Source organism: Neopelma chrysocephalum, unplaced genomic scaffold (genome assembly GCF_003984885.1).
Source record: "Neopelma chrysocephalum unplaced genomic scaffold, ASM398488v2 Primary Assembly neopelma1_99, whole genome shotgun sequence".
In the NCBI taxonomy this organism is placed as follows: Eukaryota; Metazoa; Chordata; class Aves; order Passeriformes; family Pipridae; genus Neopelma; species Neopelma chrysocephalum.
This window is the reverse complement of record NW_020897762.1, coordinates 429386-451564: the sequence shown is the minus strand read 5'-3', so window position 1 is coordinate 451564 and position 22179 is coordinate 429386. Positions and strand designations below refer to the sequence as shown.

The 22179-nt window shown below is 39.7% G+C and overlaps 1 protein-coding gene across 18 annotated transcripts in view; it reads right to left on the bottom strand.

The window, feature by feature from the left end:
- EHBP1 (EH domain binding protein 1) overlaps positions 1–22179 on the bottom strand; it is a 212143-nt gene that overhangs the window by 154032 nt on the left and 35932 nt on the right. For all 18 annotated transcript variants that reach the window (XM_027694880.1, XM_027694879.1, XM_027694897.1 and 15 more), the window contains exons 4-5: positions 18965–19060; positions 9792–9845 (exon numbers count right to left, since the gene is read on the bottom strand). In XM_027694880.1, the coding sequence (XP_027550681.1) occupies positions 9792–9845; positions 18965–19060 (150 nt within the window). The remainder of the gene's footprint in view (positions 1–9791; positions 9846–18964; positions 19061–22179) is intronic.

The window sequence follows — 22179 nt, the reverse complement described above, 5'->3', positions numbered from 1 at the left end:
GCCATGTCTTGCATCCTGGACTTTTCACTTTCAGGGAAAGATATACTGAAGGAAAGCAAATACCAGAATAGTAGCACTGGGGGAAAAACCCAAACCAAAACAAAACCCAGCAACCTGGGGGTGGGGAAGAGAGGTGAAAAAGAATAAGGTTTTGTCAGAGACAGATTTTGATGGTTCTTGATTTTTATGTTCTTTTTGAACTTCTTTTCTGAATTTATTTAGCACTCAAATGTGGAAAGCACTATAAAAATCTCTCATTCCAAATAACTCCTCACTCTTCATTGGGGAAAAAAAAAGTAATTAATTTGTATTTCAGGGACCTACTTTACTGATAAATTAAGAGAGACAATTCTTCACATAATTTTCAACATCACTTCTGATTTGGTAAATATTGCATGTGTTCTTTGACTTTTTTTGGGCAGTGTCTTCCTGTGACAAGGGACTGTTTCATGGAGATGTTGTGCTTTAGGGAGCAAATATTTAGAGAGTTTGTTTAATCTTATCCTTTGCTGAGCAAAATACTCTTACAGTATAAATCATAAAAACTATATAAAAAACCTGAGTCTTTAAAGGAAATCTCTGAAAACTAGTAAGTCTATTTATTTTTAGCAAGCAAAGTCCTCAGAGTCAGACATAGCAGTTTCCTATCTCAGGCTGTGCTGCACATGGTATTAAAACAAACTCAGAGAACCTGGCATCCATCCTGCTCAGCCTGCCATTCTGCCACACTCCCAGGAAGGACAGGTCTGTTTGTTCTCAGTTCTGGTCTACAGAAAACACACCAGAAGCAGAAATACTATTTAACAAGTAACTTAACACACAACTGTATCATCTTCAGGCTTTAAATGAATGACGCTTGGTGTATATATATATATTTATATATAAATTTTCAGGCCACTGGAAAATGTAAGAAACAATGCTGAAGTATAGTGTGGTGGTTTAGGAATGGTACTTCCCAATTTAGTGCTCCCACTAAAATTCTCCAAACCACTGAGTTGCTTGTTCGCTCCCCTTCTCCTTCCTCCTGGAGAGAATGGAGAGGAGAATTGGAGGCACAAAAGATAAAGATCACAGGTTGAGATAAGAAAAATTTACTGGAAACAGCAATGAGATAAGGAAACAAACAGAAGCAGCAACAACACTAATGGCAGAGGGCACAAGAAATGAACTATTCACATGTAAACCCCCAACAATAGAGGCCGACTGGAAAAGAGCCTTTCCTCTGTCCCTGGAAAATGAGGTGAGGTGGTACAGAATAACCTCTGGGTGCTGGCCATGCCTCCTCCAGACTTTTGCAAAAATTAACCCTGTCCTGGCAGGAACCAGCCAACTATGCTCAGAACAGAAACCTTTGAGTTCAGAGATACAATTCTGTATGGGTCACAAATTTGGCAGAAATACAGTTTCATCTTATATTTATGCTAGTACATGGAAACAGAGAAAATACTGAACAGTTACAAAATGTCCTTTATGGCACTTTTCAATACCATTTTATTCAGGCCATCCTTCCAGCCAAGACTCAGGATGCCACCACACCTAAGCTAAAACAGAAAAAGCTCATTTCTGCTGCCTGTCAAGGTCCAAGAAGCAAAGTGGCCCATACATATATAATGGAAAACAATGAGAAAGGAGAAACTTCATACAAAAACCACATTATGACCGCGCATCAATTCAGAATGAAGAATATGCTGGGAGGGAAATGAATGAAATGGCATCAATTAAGTTATGGAGGTCAATTAATTTCTATTACATTAGACTCTATTAAGACAGCTAACAACCAAAGATAAGAGACTGAAGGCAATAACACTCAGTGCTATTACATTGTCAGATGGTTTTCCTAATAACAAGGGTTTTAAGGAGGCCAGAACTCTTTATTTTCCTGTCAGTTGGCTACAGTTCTGCTGGTGGCTACTATTTTTAAATAATATGCTCTCAGTTAAATTACAACTGCTTGCATGTACAATCCTATCCAGTTGCTTAATGCAGAGCTACATTTTACACAATAATGGGTATTTTAATTCTTTTTTGACACATATTTCCATACCTTGAGCACATGCAATTGCAAGGTATTATCTCAAATCAACCAAAATATTCAATTTGACTCCCAGATTATCTGCCTTTGAAGGTGACTTATGTCAAAAATATTTTTCATTAAATGCATTGCCATTTTTTCCATTTTCTACTCGGAATATTTCATACTACATGGCTGCAGCATATGCTGTTTTAACACCGTACAGCTACCAGGTCAAAAATGAGATTTATCCATCATAATGCTGCCCCAGACAGTGGTATTTTACATAATGATATTCTGAACCACATCGAGAACAAACACATCGCTGTGACTGTACGGAGATGTAAAAACACGCTCAGACACATAAAACCAGAAAAAAACATGGCAAGCTGAACAAGCTTAAAAGCAAATACTTTTCTATTAAAAGGCAAGTTGCCTGGCTCAGCTTATGCCTGGAGTATGATTAGAACCCCACTGTAAAACAATTACCAAGACACTCTTCTGTATTTGATGTCTGAAAGAGAAACGACCTCATGCAGACTCTGGCTCTTGCATGCACTGGAAAGTGTATTTTACTGCTGATTTTCTATGAATAAACATATGCTAAGAGTGGCTGAAACATGCTGATGGTTTTAAAACATGCCTAATGTAGTATTAGAGGTTTGTTTCCAAAGCTGTCTGCCTTGTTTATCAGCTTCCTCCCTCCAGCTGGCAAAGAACACCACTGATAGCGACTCCAATCAGTTGTCTTGCTCAGTACACTCAGCATTAGGTGAAATGTTCTTCTAGCAGGAAATAACCTCCCATCAAAAAACCTAAACAAAATGGTTCTAAGCAATTTAGAAAACAGTTGTACTTTACCACTGTGAATCAATAATAACCGTATAAATTTGTTGTAAATGTTACAGTGCCTCACACCCAGGCTGCAGTGCCCAGTGCCTTTCTCTCTCCAGCTGCCACTTGCAACACTCTCCCATGTGACTGTAGCATAAAGATGAGAAAATGAGATGTCTCCTTCACCAGAAAATTTTAAGCTGAAATGTTATAATATAGTTTTCAAAGCTGCCATATCATCTGTCAAATTATATTTGATGTAGATCCACTTAGTGCAGCTATTAACACAACATCAGAAACAACACTATTTAAAGGACAGTTTGGGCACCGCATTTCATTTAGGAGATGAAGATCAAATAACAAAAGAAAATTTTGAAAAAAACATAGTGGAGAGGAGTTAGATGGACTCATCATTCAAGATAAAAAAAGGTATTATAAGTGTAAAAAGTTAATTAGATATTAGAAGTTATTTCAACAATTTCTCTAAAATTCTCATTTAAATAAGATTCTTGTCATCTCTTAGCTCTGCTTTAATAGATTATTACATATTAATGACAAAAAGGATTAATGGTGGTCCTAATTTCAGGTGATCTGGGCACAGCCTTGTTTTGATTGGAAGGAAAATGACATTGCAGACATCAAGTAGCATGGCCTGAGTGAGCACCATTTGAAGCAACTACCAGGCTTTTCTTGGGGATATGGGGGTGGCTGTGGGTCAAAACATCAATTAATTGACAGAGCTGTTCAGAAAAGCTTATGCAGTGCTTGCCCTCACAATGCCTACCTGAAACCAGGGCTGCTGGTGCCTCCACTGTGTGCTGGAACATGTAGAGGGGAAAATACCCCCAGTCATGCATTGCCCTAAATACAGGTGGCAATTTACTTGTCCTATAGCTTCTGGTGTAAAATTTCTTTAGCAGAACTCAAGTGTAACTTCCACTTCCTTTGTCTTCTGTACTTTTCAGAGAAGATGCCAAATCCAAGGGGGTTGTTTAAGTAAGGGACCCCCATAGGGTCGGTCTGGACAGACAAGAGCCTCTCTTCTGTTCCTTTCCCAAATCAGGACCCTGCCCCTGCTCATATTCCACTTTTAGTCAAAATTGCCCAGAAATGCCATCACGGTGCACACAAGGAGCAACAATGCATTACTGAAAGGCTCAGGATCAGGCCTCAGAGGAAGATTTCCTACCCTGGCTCCTTTACAGCCAGAGCAACCAATCAAGATGACAATTTCTGCAAGTTTTGCTCCAAAAACCTAATCTCGGAGATTTCTCAACTAGAACAAAGTGCTAAATATTTAATGTAAGCAAAAACTAAAACAAGTTTTCTGATTCTCTATTACATTTAAGGCAGAGCAAGAGTGAGACAGCTGACAAAGCAGCATTTAATTCCTAGCTCTATCTAGTCCAGAATACTCGGCCTAATTTACACAGGCAGCCAGTCACAGTTCACATAATCACACACAGCAGAATATGACAGGGGAATTAAAGGACCAGGAAAGCATGTCTGAACTATGAGCTATTCTAAATATATTAAATGCAGACATTTAATTCAGAAAAAGGTTAACCTGGTCAATTCTTATTTTAAGCAAAAATTTATTTCAAGTAAAAATTACAAAAAGAATGGATAGAGGGTTTTTTTAGTATTTTTTTCTTAAAACAAAGGAAATAACCAATTTAAGCTTAAGCTCCCACATGCACTAGAAGAGATAGCCACAATTTTTTAATAAATGCTGGTATAGAAACTGATCAGTAAATAAGGAATCATCCTATTCTTTTTCCCCAGGTTCTTTCAGCAAACGGCATCAGCAGGACTCAGAATTTCAATTCCCTATGTTATGCTGGCATTTGCTTCCCAACATTTATTTCCAGAAATAGGTGGGAAGATTAGACTTGGGCTTTCATTCGGACATAAAGCAAAACTTGTTCTTGCAGAGTTAGTGCTGCAGCAGTGCTGTAGTAAAAGCAATTTAACCACTCAGTAAAAAAAGTATGATTTTACAAAAATTCTGGGCTAATTACTGTTCCCACTCAAATGAGCTATTTCTCGAAAAGCTTCATCTGGAAAACAACATATTCAGAGCTGTATCTAATGAAAACTTAACTTCTTGCTAATACCTCATTTTATTGTATCACATTTAAAATTGGTCTCCTTTAAGACTAGAAACAAATTCATTTCTGTATCCCACCCACCTGCCCTCTTTTTCCCATTACTTTCACACTATTTATCACCTTTATTTGTGTTGTCATGCCTAAAAATAATAGATAGGCATTTTAAGAGAGAGAAATAATCTCTCCAAACCTGTGAGTGATAAAACATGCTTCAGGGCATTCAAAATGAGAAATCATCATAAGCAACCATGATACAGAATTTCGGGAGCGATGGGGGGAAGGGTGGACTGGGGGATGACAACCACAAAACAACACACTTGTACCAGCAAAATGAAGCTGGATTATGTCAAATGTTCAGTAACATTTCCTAATGCTTCTTTCATTTAGAGCCTTTGCTGACATTTGAATGGAGGAGAGTTCAGAACTCTTTTTGGGTTGAGGTTCCTGAAGGGATGCAAGAGTGATAGACAGAAGGAAATGTCAGATCTCATTTTTTCAGCTTAAACTTGTCAGTATTTATAACTCTTTGCTGTAGGCTAGCATGAACAGAAAACTCTAAACTCCTTTTTTCTCTCATTTCAGCTGTTCCATTGGACATATTATCCCAGAGAAACTACTTAAAATACCTTTATTGGTTAAGATATAAAAAAATTACTGGAGGCATAGTTGTGTCTCACAGAAGGATGTACATCTGACATCTTATAAATCATTGTCAAGCTTGAAATGTTGGCGTGGGTTTTTTTCACCACGTATTACCTTAATATTAAAAAAGGGACCATTAGGAAAATTGTGGTCTAAAATGGCACAGAAACATTTTGGAAGGCTCTCTAGAAAGGATAGAAGCAGTAGTGAGTTCAGTTTCCAAGATCTCAATACAAGAATAGCCTGGAAATGCTGCCTGGAATGCTCCTCCAGGCAGGTGATGGTGTGCAGGCAGAGCTGGGTGCTGCTAGTCCCTGAAAGCAAAGGGCAGCAGGAGGAGAGCAGGACACTGAGCACTCCCTCACATAAATGAGTCCATGGAAAGGGAATGCTAATGATCTGCTAAAGCAAACATGGGAAATGAAAACTCATATGTAAGTACAATCACATTATTGGGGTTGATTAGTCAGAGGGGAGAAGGAGGGAGCCTCCAGCCACGTGGAAGCAGAATCTGTTCTCCAAGGCTGTTAATTGGTAAGACAAAAAGCAGCAGCCTGAAACTGTATCAACAAAGATCTGGGCCAGAACGATTCTCAACAAGCAGGACAATGGAGGACTGGAAGAGGCTGGCTGGCAATTCTACAGAGAGACCATCTCAAAAAAATTTTTAAAACAGTTTAGGCAAGTGTTTGTCTGGAATTATGCTGCCTTGAGGCAACACTACAAGTCAGGTGAGGCTGCCTCCAGCCACGGCTTACATGAATCCATGAGCAAAGCTTCAAAAACAGGTGGGGCATTTTTCTCCATTCATCTGCCAAATTAGTAGGTCTGGGATTTCCTCTTTTGTTCTAAGCAAAGACCATGTGTTAATAGGCCTGCCACATAAAAAGAGGAATACAGTCAGTATCAGGGACACAGCAATGATTGCCAGTGCCTCGATTCCACCAATGCTACTGGAAAGGGCTCGCTCACAACCCTGAGCCCTGTGAACAACCCATAGACAAAGGTGAAACACAGGCACAAGGAGGGAAGATGGGGAACCCTACTATGAACGTGGGAATCTATCAGTATGCCGTTTATGAGCTATTAGAGATACAAACCTGGGCTCAAAAAAAAATATTTTTGACAAAAAGCCGGAAAAGTTGTTTCATAGACCAAGTCTGAAAACATTCTATGAATCTTTCAGTTTCATTAAGAATGTAGGAGGTAGCTGTCTACAAAGCTGTCAGTAAACAAACAAACATCATCCTCAGAGGATATTATTATGTGCTTTGCCACGCTTTGACTCGTATTCCCAGTTATGAATTTCTTGCTATCCTACTTGCAACAGCCAACCTGAACATCCAATGTTATTATCCAAAAGAACATAAAAAATCCCAAGAGAATTCCAAGAACTGTCTTGTCAAGAAAAAGCAAATAATTAATTACACAGTGTGGTTAAAGAGAGATGAAGTTAGAGACAAAAAAGTTATCAGTAAATATCCAAAGAACACAGTTGTGAAGCAGATAAAGACATGGAAGAGGCTGATGGAAAATTAATATCAAGATTTATATAAACAGAAACTGCTTTATGATCCAACTATTTATGGATTAGACATACAGTAGGTGACAAAGTTCACTTACTAGAATAAAAACACAGAGTGACTCAGAAAATAAAAATACAGTTAGAAAAAAAAAAATCTTACAATTATCAAGGTCATGAAGTAATGTACATATAGCCCAAACAAGAAAACAGCCACAAAGAAAACCAAGTATCTTGCTTCATTTTAATTTACAACATAGTTATCTTGCACAAATCACCTCACCACTACTTAAAAAGCCCTCTGAAAGGGCAGAATAATCTTGTTTTGAATTTGGTAGCATCTGCCAGCAGAGGCATCAAACTGCAGCTGAATATCTCTTTTAGCTGATCTTTGCTCAGCCATACTAAAGCATTACAAAATTATTTTGGAGATTGACTTTTAACACTACTAATAAAAAAACCTCAGCATTTTTAGCAGAATTCAGGCAGCTTCACAATTAAAGCACATCCATAAGCTTTTTGGACTTCAGTATTTTGTGTTCTGAGTGTTTCTGACTAGGGTGGGAGGGAAACCCTGCAGCCTCTCAGGGCAGAGACATCCTCGGACAGAAAGGAAAAGGTCCCGAAGGACTGTAAATATCCCCTTGCTTAGGCCCGAAGTGAGTAAATGCTTACAATTTAGGGAGCGAGGACATAAACCTCCTGCCTCCCCGGCTCCCCGATTTCTAACAGGCTGGTGTTACATGCTCTGGGATGTCAGCCAGCTATTGGATCATTTGTCACTTGCTCGAACCGATGAACATGTTTTCATCCACCACTAAGTGGAGCTGTTACTCTGGGAAAAGAGTTTCTCTGTATCTTCCAGTGTTAAAAAAAAAAAAAAGAAAAAAAAAGAGGTGATGGAAAGCAACCGGTTTTATAGTTGCTTTAGCTCTCAATAATTTCTGCAGTAATTATTCTGAGAATACCATTTCTATATCCTCCAAAATCAAGGAATAAATGTCTACCTACCGATAACTATTTGGCAGTTCTTGTGAGATGAACTAATAGCATATCTGAGGTTGTAAAGAAGTTTGCACATAACAAAAGATTACTCCCTCACTGCTCAGCAAAAGTCTGAGGCAGAAAGCAGGAACAGCACAGAGCAGATGCACTACTGCCACCTCTATATGGAACAGGCTGACATGAAAAAAGCAATATGTTAGAAAGCAGGACATGAAGTCAGTCCACACCACCCATATAACCTTCTGAAACAAAAAAATCTGCTGCAACATCACAGGAAATCCAATTATACCCAGAGGGTTTGGCTGAGAAATACACTGACATTGTTTTATTCAGAGTTACTTGTACAGTGACAATTGGGGATGGAGACTTCCCTGACTAAAATAAACTAAGTGAGAAAGAAAAGGAAACTCCAGGAAACAGTAACTAAACTGTGTTCTGTGTTCACAAGTCTTGTAAAGTGAAAATAGAAACTTGACATTCAAAAACAAAAGTATAAATAAAGCACTTTGGTTTCAGCCCTTTCAAATGTTCACTTACTGGTGATTAAAATAAACTTCAGCTTTGGATCCAAAGCACTTCTGATATTGATAAGAAAAAAGCTTTTTTAGGTAAAAAAAGATAACATACAAAATCCATTGCTTCCCCACACTTCAGTGCTACGTGGTACTACAATAACTTGGTAGAAGAGCAACTCTTTTGTTTGTTTAAAGACAACATAAAAAGTAAATAATGTTACTGAAAAACAGTCCATAATGAAACGATATTAATGAGCAATAAACACTCTATCTTGATACCACAATCCTTTAAAATGTATTCCAAAAAGAAGTTTCCATTTCAAGAAAACTCCACATATAGCAGCTTCCCCTTTTCTCAGCCGAGGCAGCCCCAGAGCGGAAGCTGCTGCCCAACACAGAGAAGGGAAAGGAAAAAAGTACTTCATGAAGGACTTGCTCTATGCAATGTTAAGCACTGCTGTTTGGCAAAGTGTGTTGTTTGCACAGCCCTCAGGAGCTCAGCTCTCCCTGAAGTTCTGGGGGCTCCCTACTTGGAGAAGTCAGAGATTCATAGGAGCCAGTTTTTGGGTTTTCACTCAGTGCACAAGCCGGCTTCCCCACGCCGCGGGCGGGACTGGGATCATCATGACTCATGCTTGTCACTACGTGACCAGGGCTAGTCCCACCCTTCCACCCTGCCTCAACCCATTCACCTATAAAATGCATGCAATGAACCTGTGCTCTCCACTAAAGAGAGGCACTCAAACCGAGGAAGAGTGCACTCCCACTGGGGATGTAGAGATGTCATAACCCAGCTCTGACTTGTTCACTCTCCTACTCATACAAAAATTATGTGTCATAACCCACAAAACAGTGAGTCATAGCCCAGCTCGAATTTGTTTACTCCATTGCTCATGGCAAATTAATGCAAGGCAGGCTGATGCTTACAGGGAAGGAATTTAAGCATGCAGTATACTACTCCCCCTCTCCCGTGTTTTAATTGTAACGTAACAATAGGTATTTTAATAAGCCTTCATTACTACAGAGCAAGGCTTTATTGTTCAGCAGCTCAAATTTTACTAAAGCCTTTTTCAGCATTTGAAGACCTTTTAATATTTTTAAAAGATTAAGTCTTATATGTATAAAAAACCCATAACAACATTCCAACTTACATTCTCTATGACAAACATCCATTCTTTGTCTTCAAACTCTTCAGCGTGGGGATCCTAGAAAAGCAAACCAGAGAACTTGAGTCTAAAAATAATCCAGGATGCAAGAAATTGCAACACAGCCAAGATTTTCATATACTCAGAAATATTTCTACCCACAGAAGATGACAGAGGGAAATATTTTAGCTGGGATGCGGGCTTTAATGGATATCAATAATATGATGAGCAAGTTGGGGTAAAACTGACAGTGAGGATTTAACAGAGGCTCTTACGGATACAAACATGAGGTTGATGCTGATAAAGGCCTGTAATTCTATTTCCTTTCCTCCAGTGGAAGGAAAAAAAAAAAGATAAATCTCCCTTTAATTTTTAATATCCACCTCCCAAATAAATACAACAAATCTATATCTTGCTGATAACAGTGGAGAAAGCCACTTGTCCCACGTGGGGTGAGAAGACGCACACCTTCAGTAGGAATCACCCCAAGCTCCTTATGGTCAGACTCCATCAGCACAAGCAGAGATCCAGGGTCACAGGTACCTCCTTTCACTGCAGATTTCTTAAACGCCTATCCTCACAACATTTCTAGCGCACCACACGTGAGCATCAGAAAACATTTTCACCAACAGGAAGAAAAATAACAATGAAGTTCATATATTTGGCATTTGTTTTCAATTTAATGAGCTTTCAGTCTGCTGGAGTGTTTCTGTATTGTTGTCTGAAAATAAGAAAACGATGGAGACATGAAGTCATCCCCTTCCTGCCTCTATCAAGGATCCTACTTCAAACAAAATACTTTTTTAAAAAAATTAAAATATTAATTTATCATCCAATCCTAGTTCTGAACAACTGTAACAAAATAACTTCTACTCGACTTGCAAAACAGCTTCTCACACAAAGGGAATGTGGCTTGAGCCTTTCTTTTGACATGAAACCTAATTTTGCCATACCTCAATTCTATCCTATTATTTCTAGTTACAAGAAAACACTTGATTACTCCTTTGCCCCTGCAGCCTGCACACTATTGACACTTGTAGATAAATGTCACTTCCACATCATCACATTTGCCATCATCATATATGAGACCCCTCAGCACCCGCAGAGTTTTATTGCTATTATTTGGCAACTGGTCATGACACTACACCAAGCACTGCACCAATTCCATCTTGCTGCTGTAAATTAACAAAATGCATCAATATATTGTGCTTCTACTTTATATCCATTAGTACCATGTTTCCTTCCTTTCCAGAATGCTACAAGCCTCACATTCAATCTTCTAGACTTTGCTTTAATCCTCATTTCACTTTAGTTTTGCTTTGAAGTCAGACACTCAGTGGGTAGAGGTACCACAGCACTACAAATGGATCTTTTAACTAGTTCTCATCAAATACATAATTTGTAAGTAATGAGCTTGTAGTTAAAACAACAAGCAAAAAGAACTTTTTTTTCTTTTTCCAGCACACAAAAAACATGGGAAGTGTGCCCTTAAATAAACCTCTTCTTTTGAATAAACTACAATAACATTTCTAGGAGGATATCATCCTATCTCCTGCAGCACATCCTTCCTACAAAACCCAGCCAAGCAGGTTCCCTGCTCTGTAAAACACTGGTTCTCGTGACAGGAGGAGTCCTGCTGGGCACTAGCATGCTCCCTGAGGGAATCCAACACCTTATCACACCACTGGCAACATCATCAGCTGTGTATTTAACAGCTACAGCTACAGCTGTCACACACAATGCACATTTTAAAATGCAACACTCCCACAATGGGATGTAGTTTCAATGAAATGATACAGGATGTTGCTAGAAACTTATGTCAAAACGGATGATTTATTTTTCTATAAAAATAAATCTTTTAAGAAGTTTTTTTTTAAAATGATACTGAGATATCTCCGTGTTCCAAATTATGTCTTGTAAATATCAGATTATGTAATTATACATCCATCACGTTAATCAAGTTTGTGGAATTCTGCATTATGTAAATAAAGTACACAATACCTGCGGGTTTGCTGTATACTGTATAAATTCTAAAGATGTAACTTTCTGTAATCCAGCCATTAAATACTTAAAATTTTCAAGAGGTAACCTGGGGCAATTACCTTTTTGTTTAATTGCTTCCTTTGATACAGCATGAAATGACATAATGAGATTTAATGGGATCATTAACCACTTTATGTTTTAATAAGCTGCTCTGTAATAAGTGACTAAACTCTTAAATATTTCATCCCGCTCAATCTTTTTTTCCTAACTCCCCCAAAAGCTATTAGGACAAGCTTGCAGGCTGACCTAAAACTGCTCCCAAAGTCAGGACCCAATATTTTATCCCATATAACAAACAAAACCTTCATGCAAGGAAATAATGTATAAGGAAAAACAAAACTCTTCTGTCAATGGCAATAAAACTGACTCACACCTCTGAAGGCTACAGAACCAGGTGCTCTGCTGTTCTGATCATCTGACAGAGGAAAGTAATACTGTCAAATGCAAAGACTTCTTGATGTTCAACATTTTAGCATGCAATTGAAAGCAAGTTGTGAACAGTCTTGGAAAATAAATGCAAGTAAATTACCACCAAACTCCTCCTAAAAGCTTCAAGGACTTCTCAAGCCTTACCAAATGTTCAGAGAGCATGAAATATGCTAAGATATGGATACTTTGCATATGTGTAAGGTATTTCGGATTTAAAGACAAATGCAGATCATTTTTTTGTTAAAGCCAAATTTCTTGTTAGTTTTAAAATGCCTCCAGAAACAGAAAACCCTGAATAAGTTTATACACATAAGCTTCAGCATTTCCTTGCAACACATAAGTGGCTTCACTCTTCCACTAAAATGTTTTTATCAGAAGCCCAGGGAGCACCACACAGAGTCCTATTTCCAGCTAGCTTACAAATTTAGTACATGGTCATGTTAACAGATGCTTGTATGATTATAGAAATATCACAGTTTCTATTGCAAACAACATTTCACACTTTGGGCCCCACAACAAGTGATGTTTCTACAAATCTAGCTAATCTTTTATCTTATTTTGGATTTGAAGAGAGTAAATACCAGTAAAAAAGCCACTACACCACATACTTACCTCACTGGCTAACCCATGCTCTCCATTCATTTCCCATAGAAAACTCATCTGACAAATGTAGCAAACTATTATTTGAGGACTGTACAGCTGACTACACTTAGGAAAAAAAAAAGCCATTCCAAAGAAGAATAACTCCAGGAGTAATGGTTATAGCAGCCTTTCAAATGCTCGCTGTATGAAAGCATTCTTTGGTAACATGGCACACAAAACCTCACCTCACCTGCAAGCAGATACAAGCTGGAAACACCTTAAGACAAGAGTTATAAACAGATCTTATTCCCATCCTCCTTACTGAAAGCAAATGCTAATGAAAATTACCTAAAAAGATCAAGGAACAAACTTCCTCATATCTTGCTGTAGTGTGAAGTGAGTTGACAAGAGAACTTTTTTTTGATAATGCTTATTTTCTTTACCAATATACCACAGATGCAGAACTACATTCTTCCAACATTCATTATGGTTTTGACTTGAGCTGAAAACTGTATTTGGGCAAATGGACTGAACAGCTTGTCGTTCCTCCTCATTTTAATACATAAAAAAGAATCAATCATTTTTAATACCAAGACATGGGTCCCATTTTCATGTTCCTCTTTCCATCTGCATTCGTGTTTCAGTATGATGCTCCTTTTCAGTATCTTCATATCTTCAACTTAGTTTTAGAGTCTTTTTTCCCTACCATCTTTTCTTCTTTTTTTTTTTTCTGGTAAGATGATCTTTGTGTTCAAAAGTAACACTCAGATGAGAAGCAAACAGTAGAGAAATGTGCAACAGACAGGACGTCACCTTACACATCTCCCATTGTGAGACTCTCAGATGACCATTTCTCCAGCTCTCAGTAGAGACTTGTTTTATTCTACCAGCAAAATTCAGCCCATCTCACATTTTCCCAATAACTGTGTTAAATACTTCTAAAGAGACATGCTGCCCCTCAACAAGGTCAGTCCTACAAGCTTTTCTCTGCAATCCCACCCCTTAGCTTCTTTCTGTGGCACCACTCTGCTCATTCACCATGCCAACTACCCAAAAACTCTTCTGGACTTGGGCATGGGGAGAGCAACAAAGAACATGTCAGTAACATTTTTCTGTTCTCTGTCCACCATCAACCCCTTCCACAAGGAGCTTTGTCAAGGATTAGATCCTTTCTGCAATGTATAACGTGGTTTCAGAAGACTGAAGAAAGGTAAACTTTCTCTAATAATTTAGATAATATTCAGAGTTATTTTTGTATCTCTTGCAATAGGAATGAAGGACATATCAGAAGAGAAGGGACTGGTCCTTTTCCTAATCAGCAGCCAGAGTGGGTAGGGAAGATCTTCAGACTGTTAGTCCCTTCCTCCCTTCTTTCCCCATGCCTCCTCCCTAAACGTTCCTGGATTTTGAAGCTTGTCCTTCAATTAGATCACTTCATACCAGCCTTAATCTTCAGTCTTTCTTCTTGGGGAATAGCTACTTAAGGACTGTCATACTGAATCAGATCAGACGATGACAGGGTTTGTGATCTTCCTCTACCAGGGGCCTGCAGCAGATGCTCCAAGTACTCCAGCATCTGTCCCCAGCTTTTGTACTTGGCTGTTTGAAGCTGCAGAAGACTCAAAATTTGACCCAATTCTTCTCCCATTCAGTGCTGATTACAGAGGTCTGATTAGTCTAGAAAATCACATACAACTGTGATCAGCTTTAATTGGAGCTGCCAGAAAGCAGGGAGCTCTGAGCAGACCAGCAGAAACATCCCTGTGCATCACCACACCAAGCTCACACTTTCCTGGAAAGCCTCTGGGCTAGAAAGGCAAGAAAGACTGAATGTCCTTTTTTTTTTATTTATTTTTTTTACAATTAGTAAAATTAGTGGGAGCATAATCCTTTACATCTTTAAACATTTAATTTTTTTATGTGCAAATGTGCTCATTTCCTTGGACTTATGATTTTTATATCTGGCACACAACACCTTGTCTATGGAACTGTTTTTCCCTCACACAGAGTATTCTCCATAGTGTTCAGTCCAGCCACTGGTCTCTCCTAAACTGAAATAAGTATGCTCTGAACCTGAATTTGCTCTTTGCTTACAAGAAATGGCTTCATGAAGAGGTTTTGGGTTGGTTTAAGGGTTTTTTTCCCCTTCCCTAAGACAATGTATTGGCTTTGCTGCAGTGTTCCTGCCAGTGCATGGCTAGTTACTACTTTATAATCAAAGCATGATTGACTTGGGCTTTCAAGAAGAATGAGAGGGATTTATTCTGAGTATATGCGGGGACAGGAATATTTTCAACAACACAAGGATACTCTGATCATCTATTTAATTTTTATTTTACTCCTAAATATTTTTTTATGTGCATAGAAAGCTAAGCCTTTAAAAATGTCTTTTTCAAACTCTGGAATTAAGAGCTGATAATTGTCCCTGTTGTTGCAATTGTACATTGGTGTGATAAACCATGTACATTACCAACAAAACAAGTGGTTTTTGTAATCCAATAAAGCAAAGTCCATGCTTACTCCAGAAGAATAAACATTTTTGCTTGGAAAGTTCACTTTGCTTTTAAGCTAGGAAATAATGATGTTGCAATTTAAATCCTCACAGTACAACTGATGTTCATTTAGCTTTGCTAAAAGCACTGGGCTTGCTTGGCAGTGAAAATTTCTCATTTAAAATCTCTCTCAGTTCATAAAGATCTGTATTTGTATATAAAACCCACAGAAAAGTATACAAGTTTTCATATGTGGCAGTTAAAATTTGCTAATGCAGGGACTCTAAAAAAATAAAATTCTGGAGCGCAACCATGGCAACAACAAAAAATGGGAATTCAGCTATGGCTTTTCTGGCATTTGTGAATCTTTCCATGAAAACACTACAAATCGTGGATTTTAAATGCACAATAGACTTATTGTTTCATGATGTTTGTTTCTCCCCAGTTTGGTTGAAAAACCCAAGGCATAAACAACCACCAGTGTGGAGCATAGTAAAGGAAGAAGTTAAACTTCCAGAACAGATGGAACTTTTTATGCAATTAGCACTTCAGCGGCTGCACGGGCAGGAGCTAAAGCTGGTCAAGGGAAGCTGAATCAATATATCCATATGATGCTTTTCCCCACATGACTCTGGAGCATTATGAAATTTTACCAGCAGCGCAGAATTAATTGAAACAAAACAAAAAGCTTATATTTATTTGAAATTAAAGGTTTCTAAAGGAAGGTTGTAGTCTCTTTAGTACTTTGCTTGGAAACAAGTTAACACCCAAAACAGGGATGTGCAGACAATGCAGAACATCTCATCTGCTGACTGATCACAGACACTTTGTTAGGCAGCTCTCAAGTGTCCACTGGAGAGGATACTCTTAACATTCTCATCAGCACTTGAAACCTTGACTTATCTCCTAATCCTACCAGCAACACATTTCAACAGCCACTTACGAATGCACTGCCACTACTGTGTGAATAATTTCCCACAACACACAGCTGTCTATCTGGAGCCCACTCTTTCCCTCTCCTGCACTTCCATTTCCAACAGCACCACTGCACTCGTTCGTTATCAGTGATTGCTACACAGCTCTGTCAGGGCAGCCAGCTCCCATCGGTGAGCTCTGCCAGGGGGGACAAGGAGTCAGCAGCTTCCCTTTGCTTTTCGGGTGGTAGTGAAAGAGAACAACTACTGCTTGTTAAACAGCATGGCCAGGCTAAAGTGTACATACTGCCAAGTGCCAAACCTTCCACAGCCACTCACCTTCGCAGGGCGGTGGCTCCAAAGAGGACTTTTACAGAACAGCAAGATGGGCAGTCTCTTTTTCTGAGCTTTAATATTTTCAGTCTTTTTGTCTCCCTCCTTCTAGATGAAGGAACAGTATAAATACTCGACTTTCAAGTCAGCTCCCCAAAAAGGCTGCTGCAGTGTGCTATTACATACTTCCCGCTGCTCCAGTGCTGACCAGACAATGCATCAGCTGTGTGAAAAACAGCTAGTTCTTTTTGACTGTCTTTGCCCAGAATGTACCAGCTACAGATATGCCAGCTATGTGGGTGTTAGGACATGTCCTGCACTACAGCTGAAGTGCCACTCTAGCACTGAGCCAACAAAGGCATCAGGTGACTGGGCACAGCCTATACTGGGCTAATACCGTCTTCTGCCTGCAATCCCCTACCCCTCACAGCTCATTCACTCCAGCAGGCTGCTGGTCTCACACAGGTACGGTGCTCCTGGTGCATCACACAGCCTGTTCAAATGACTGCTCTGTGCCACACTTGCACACCCTTACAGAGAAAAAAGTGTGCTTGGCCACATATAGGCACTCTTGTTGGAAGAGCCAGAGGATCAATTAGAGCAGGTTTTACATTAAGAACTGCCTGACAGTATGATGGTTCTATGATCTCAATATTCTGATTATAAATTCCCCTGGAGATCAGTGGGTACTGTTCTCAGCTGCTGGAGTTATTCACGCTCCCACCTCTCCTCCCAGAACAATTCTTGTGACAGGCAGGCTCGTTTTGCCGGGAGAGGAGGAAGTCCAGTGAACAGATGTGCCTGCAGAATCAGTGCTGGGTAACATTAAGCTTGTAGTAATACCTGACACTGGCTCCAGAGGCCCTTCTGTCCCCTCACTAGATGGTCCTGGCCCTCGATCTCAGTTACACAACTAACAAAGTTGTTGTGCTATTCTACACAACACAACTCTGAAGCAGTGCAAGCATAAATAAAAAGGTGGGATGGCAGGAGAAGGCTGGAAGATACTTTAACTCCAAAGCCACAGTATCACAGAGACCCAACAGAAACTTTCTCATTCTTCACATTTTACCGCAATCACAATCCAGAATTGTGTACATTTCTGCTTCGCTTTAAATGTTGAAAATATCCAGCAGCATTTACTGTGTTGCATAATTATGTTCAGATTATACAGACATGTAGCCTTCTCACATAATGCTGTTAAGTTTCTTAATCCAATTAGAGGTCCTCGCAGCAAACAATTTTTGGTAGTGAACTCTCGAATCTCAGTTGAGGACTGTGTGTTTGCTAAGAAGAGAAACAAATTTATGATAGTTGGCATCACTGTCATCCTAAGAAGTTTGTGTTCACGGCTAATTCCAAAGACAGGAGGGAAAACAAAAAAGACACCTCCCCTCTTTCAGGTTTAATGAACCAAGTAATAAATTCCCATTCTAAGGCTAATCAGAAGCCACATCCAAGCAGCTACTCAGAGAAGTCCTCAAGACAAAGAAATACAAATATTACTAATTAGAAAGAAGTAACTTACTGTTGCCCTAAGCTGTAAAGGGAGCAGCTATAAATAAGAACAGTTAGAGTGTAGATGGAGGCACCAGAATTAAGAACAAGAAAGAACTAATGGAATAAAAATCCCAGAAATCTTCAGCTTCCTGGTAGCCTCCTACCCTGTCAAACGTGCAAAGCTGCATTGTTTATCTTTATGCAGACAGGCCTTGCCCAATGATATTTGGGAAATAAATTCTAGCATCACTTCCTCCTCCTGCTTCACAGCCACAGACACAGCCTTCTTTTTTAACAGAAAAAATGCAGTTCCAAAAAAAAAAAAATTCCCTGTAAAATCTTATAATTATCTGTACTACGCAAGTACTCCACATCCACTTTTACAATTGCAATCACATAAGTGCTGTGATGTTTATGTGGCATACTAAATAATGGGAAATTAAGAGCTGGATTCTGATTCTTAGCCAATAGTGTGCACTGCAACTGAACAAGGAAGTCTAGATATTACTGCTATGACAGTTTCTGGCTTGCAGTATCTAAAGAAAACCAACCAGACTATAACCCATGCCAAGTCCTTACACATGTACTACGTGCACAGTTACACATGTACTGAATTCTGTGCCAATGACTCGCCATAATCAGCTCAATGGGTATTTTCAGCGTGTTAACTAAACTACAAAAGTAAGCTCTGGCAGGGAACAGACCATCCCTCCCTCCTGGATTTAAACTGAGGACATAAGGTTTTGCAGTTAACGACTTAAACCCTGCAAGATTAGACCTTGTGATTACAATCTGACATTTCCAGACAGAATTCTTCATATGTTGTTTATAGTTGTTTATATATGGAATTGTAAAGATTATGCTTTTAAAAAAAACCCAAACATACCTTGAAGAGAGTCACAGTAATTTCAACATTTTCAGGTACAGGCCATACCACCACCCCACGGTATGGGTTCTTGATTCCAGGCTGCCAGCTGTGAGCCTAAAGGAAGAAAAGAAACACTTGTCTTAAAGCCGTTATAAAAATGCTGACTCAACTCCCACAGGACCCCAGGCATGTAGGTAGAAGTAATACATCACTGACTCCAAAAAGGTCATATTCTTATATGTATGACTCTACTGAACACTACAAAGGACATGATTAAGAATGACAGTAAGGAAATTCAGACCACTAGCAGGCTTTTTTTTTCCCCTCCACTGTACTAAAACTGTTCCTCACAAGATCCTAAGCTCTGCATTTTTATTACATAGAACAGGTCAGCATACTCAGAGTCTTGCAAAAGTTAAAGCTGTAAGGTCAGAACTTCTGTAGCAAGCTGAGCTTTTTTTTGTGTACAGCACATACTGAAGACTCAATCACATTTACACCTAAACAGAAGTTTTATTTCAGAAAAGTGAAAACAATGACTTATAATGCTACTAAAACAATTAAGTTTTTAAGAATTAATATGCTGCAGTACCTACACCTAGAAAACATAAAAAACCCAACAGTTAAATAGACTGAGAACTTGTCTACCTTTGAGTATCAGTATGGCTAGTCCCAAAACACATCATGTGTGAGCATTTCTGTTTTGGAATATGTATGCCTTTTTCCAAGCTCAACTTAAATCTATTTCATGATGCCATAAGACAAATAAGGGAAGGATGTTATTGCACAAGTAACAGTTACAGAGCAGGTGTATTATTAGAGAGTTGTGAAAGTTTTATCAGGAAAGAATGTCCAATCTATTTACTGTCATCTGAAGCCTAATCTCATGATTCCAAAGCAGGCCTGGATGAATTTCTGAATAACTGAACAAACAACATTGTCCATAGCTTTACTCCACAAGCATATTTTATATGAAAAAGATATTTTGTGAGCAGCAAAACACACTGCAGCAGTTGCCATCCCCACCACAGCCCCTGGAGCTCCAGCTCCCACAGAACCCTCAGCCCCCTGCATCGCTCTCAGCTTGCCCGATGACGTTCAGCAGACACAAGGCAGTGCCAGGCACACGCTCGTCTGCCAGCTACCCTGTCCTTGGGTAGCGTCTTGTAAGATAAATCAACTCCTCCTCCATAGGAGCGGTCCATCCTCTTTCCAGATACCAATTTTCACAAAACTAACAGGAGCTCACGGTCTGTCTGAAACCTGTGCTCTCCTGCTGGTTTTGGCCAATACTGACAATTATGTCAAACTTTTGCTGTCCAAGGTCCAGGCACTGCCAGCCCGCTCAGCTGAGGATCCCTTGTTCCATCTATTAAAAAAAAAAACCCAGCTAGAAAATGAGCATTCACTGGTGCAGTCAACGCTTCACTTCAAGCCCTTTATCAGCATTTCCTCCCACCAGGAAAGTCAGTGAGACACAATAAACACAAACGGATATATGTGTTTTTCTGTCACGGAAAGCAACAACCAGGAGACAAGCCCCAGCTAATGAGCTTTTAAAGCAAAGCTGTTCTGTGATCATGAATGTTATTAAGTCCTCCTCTGGCTTTGAAAAATAAACACTGTATCACACAAACAGCATGATAGAAAAAGATAACATCAAAACAATGTCTGGGTTGTTGGGAAGGAGAAAGTGAAAGGGAAAAGCAAAGGGGGAGAAAGACAGAGGAGGGCAATTTGAAATTAAGATGCAGACTGCTATTCTAATGCAACATTTCTACTGTCAGGCACCTCTATGCTGCAGTTTCTTGAAGTTACATCTGACCTCTATCAAAAAACCTTTTCAACTCCCAAATTATAAGCTTTGACTTTTATACATGAGCTGGATCAGGCCACCTCTGCAGGTGACAGGGAATTGCTGTCAGGGCTCAGCCAAGGAATGGTGCTGCACCTGCACAGTACGTTTCCACTCTAATCCTCATCTCTAACTCCATTTCCCCTTGGGTTGTGCCTTCCAGGCCCACTTTTTCCTCATTTGCTATTAGTCTTCACCAGCCATCTCCCATTGCCTTGGAAGTCAAGGCAAGAGCAGCTAAGCAGAAGTGACTGCCAGCAGCGGGTGCCTCTCCCATGGCCCTCCCCTTCCCTGACTTGTCTCCAAGATCTGAGGGATGAGAGACGTGGTCTGGAAATAGAAGCAGAAGTGCTCTGTTGCATTTCAAGGCAAAAGCCAACTCTTCCCTTTTGACTGCCTGTAGAAAATGAGAGGAGACAATATAGCATGAAAGCTCTTTTAAATCAGGAAACAGGAGCTACAGGAGGGGCTGCTGAAGTACCCTATAAATAGAGTAGGGCTGTGAATGACATAGTCCAACCTACGGTGTTGCTCTGGCACAAAAGTGATAACTGGCAGAGGAGGAAGTCTCTTACAGAAAGGCTGTGGAGGTGAGCCTACAGACTCACAGGGGCACTTCAGGCTATCCAGTTTGGAGATTCTTGTTTTCTCTTCGAAACAACAACAGTTACAATCCAGACAGCCAACTCTGCAATCCACCATCTGTGATGTGAACATCACAACTGCCCAGTTCAAGCAGAGGAGAAAAGACAGACTTGGTATTACACTACTTCAAGAGCCTGCCCTGCCAGATGCTTCATCTGCTTTCTGCCTTCTTCAGTACCACCTTGCCTCATCCTGCCTCTGTTGTACAGGACAATTGCATGTTACTTTACCGTAAGATCCTGGAGCTGACAATAATATTTTGAGCCTGATGAAAATTATGAAACGGTTTATATTTATGAATCAAAAATACATTCTTATAGCAAGGCTGTCAATATTGGTTTTTAAAAGCACAAGCCACCAGAAACAGACCTACCATTATTCCTCACCTGCAGCCCCAAGAGTGGCTTTATTGTGAGCCAGTAAACAGTTGATTTTCTTTTCCTGATAAATTTTTTGCCAGCTGGCTGTGATCAGACCAGCTCTGCTACTTGTCTGTGTGACAGGCCGCTCAGGGCACAAGAAGTAAGCAGGAGCTCGACTGGCTCCAACAGTGCTTAGGGCAGCTCAGCTTGTAAGGATAATCCCTCTTCTTCAGTGTTATCCAGGCAGAACACTTAGACAGGAAAAGAAAAAAAAAATAACTCAAGAGGAAGAGCTGACATTAAGCAGCCAGATCCTTCATCTGGTGCCTCCAGTGTGGCTTTTGAAGGCTGAGGATTGCTCCAATTTGCTC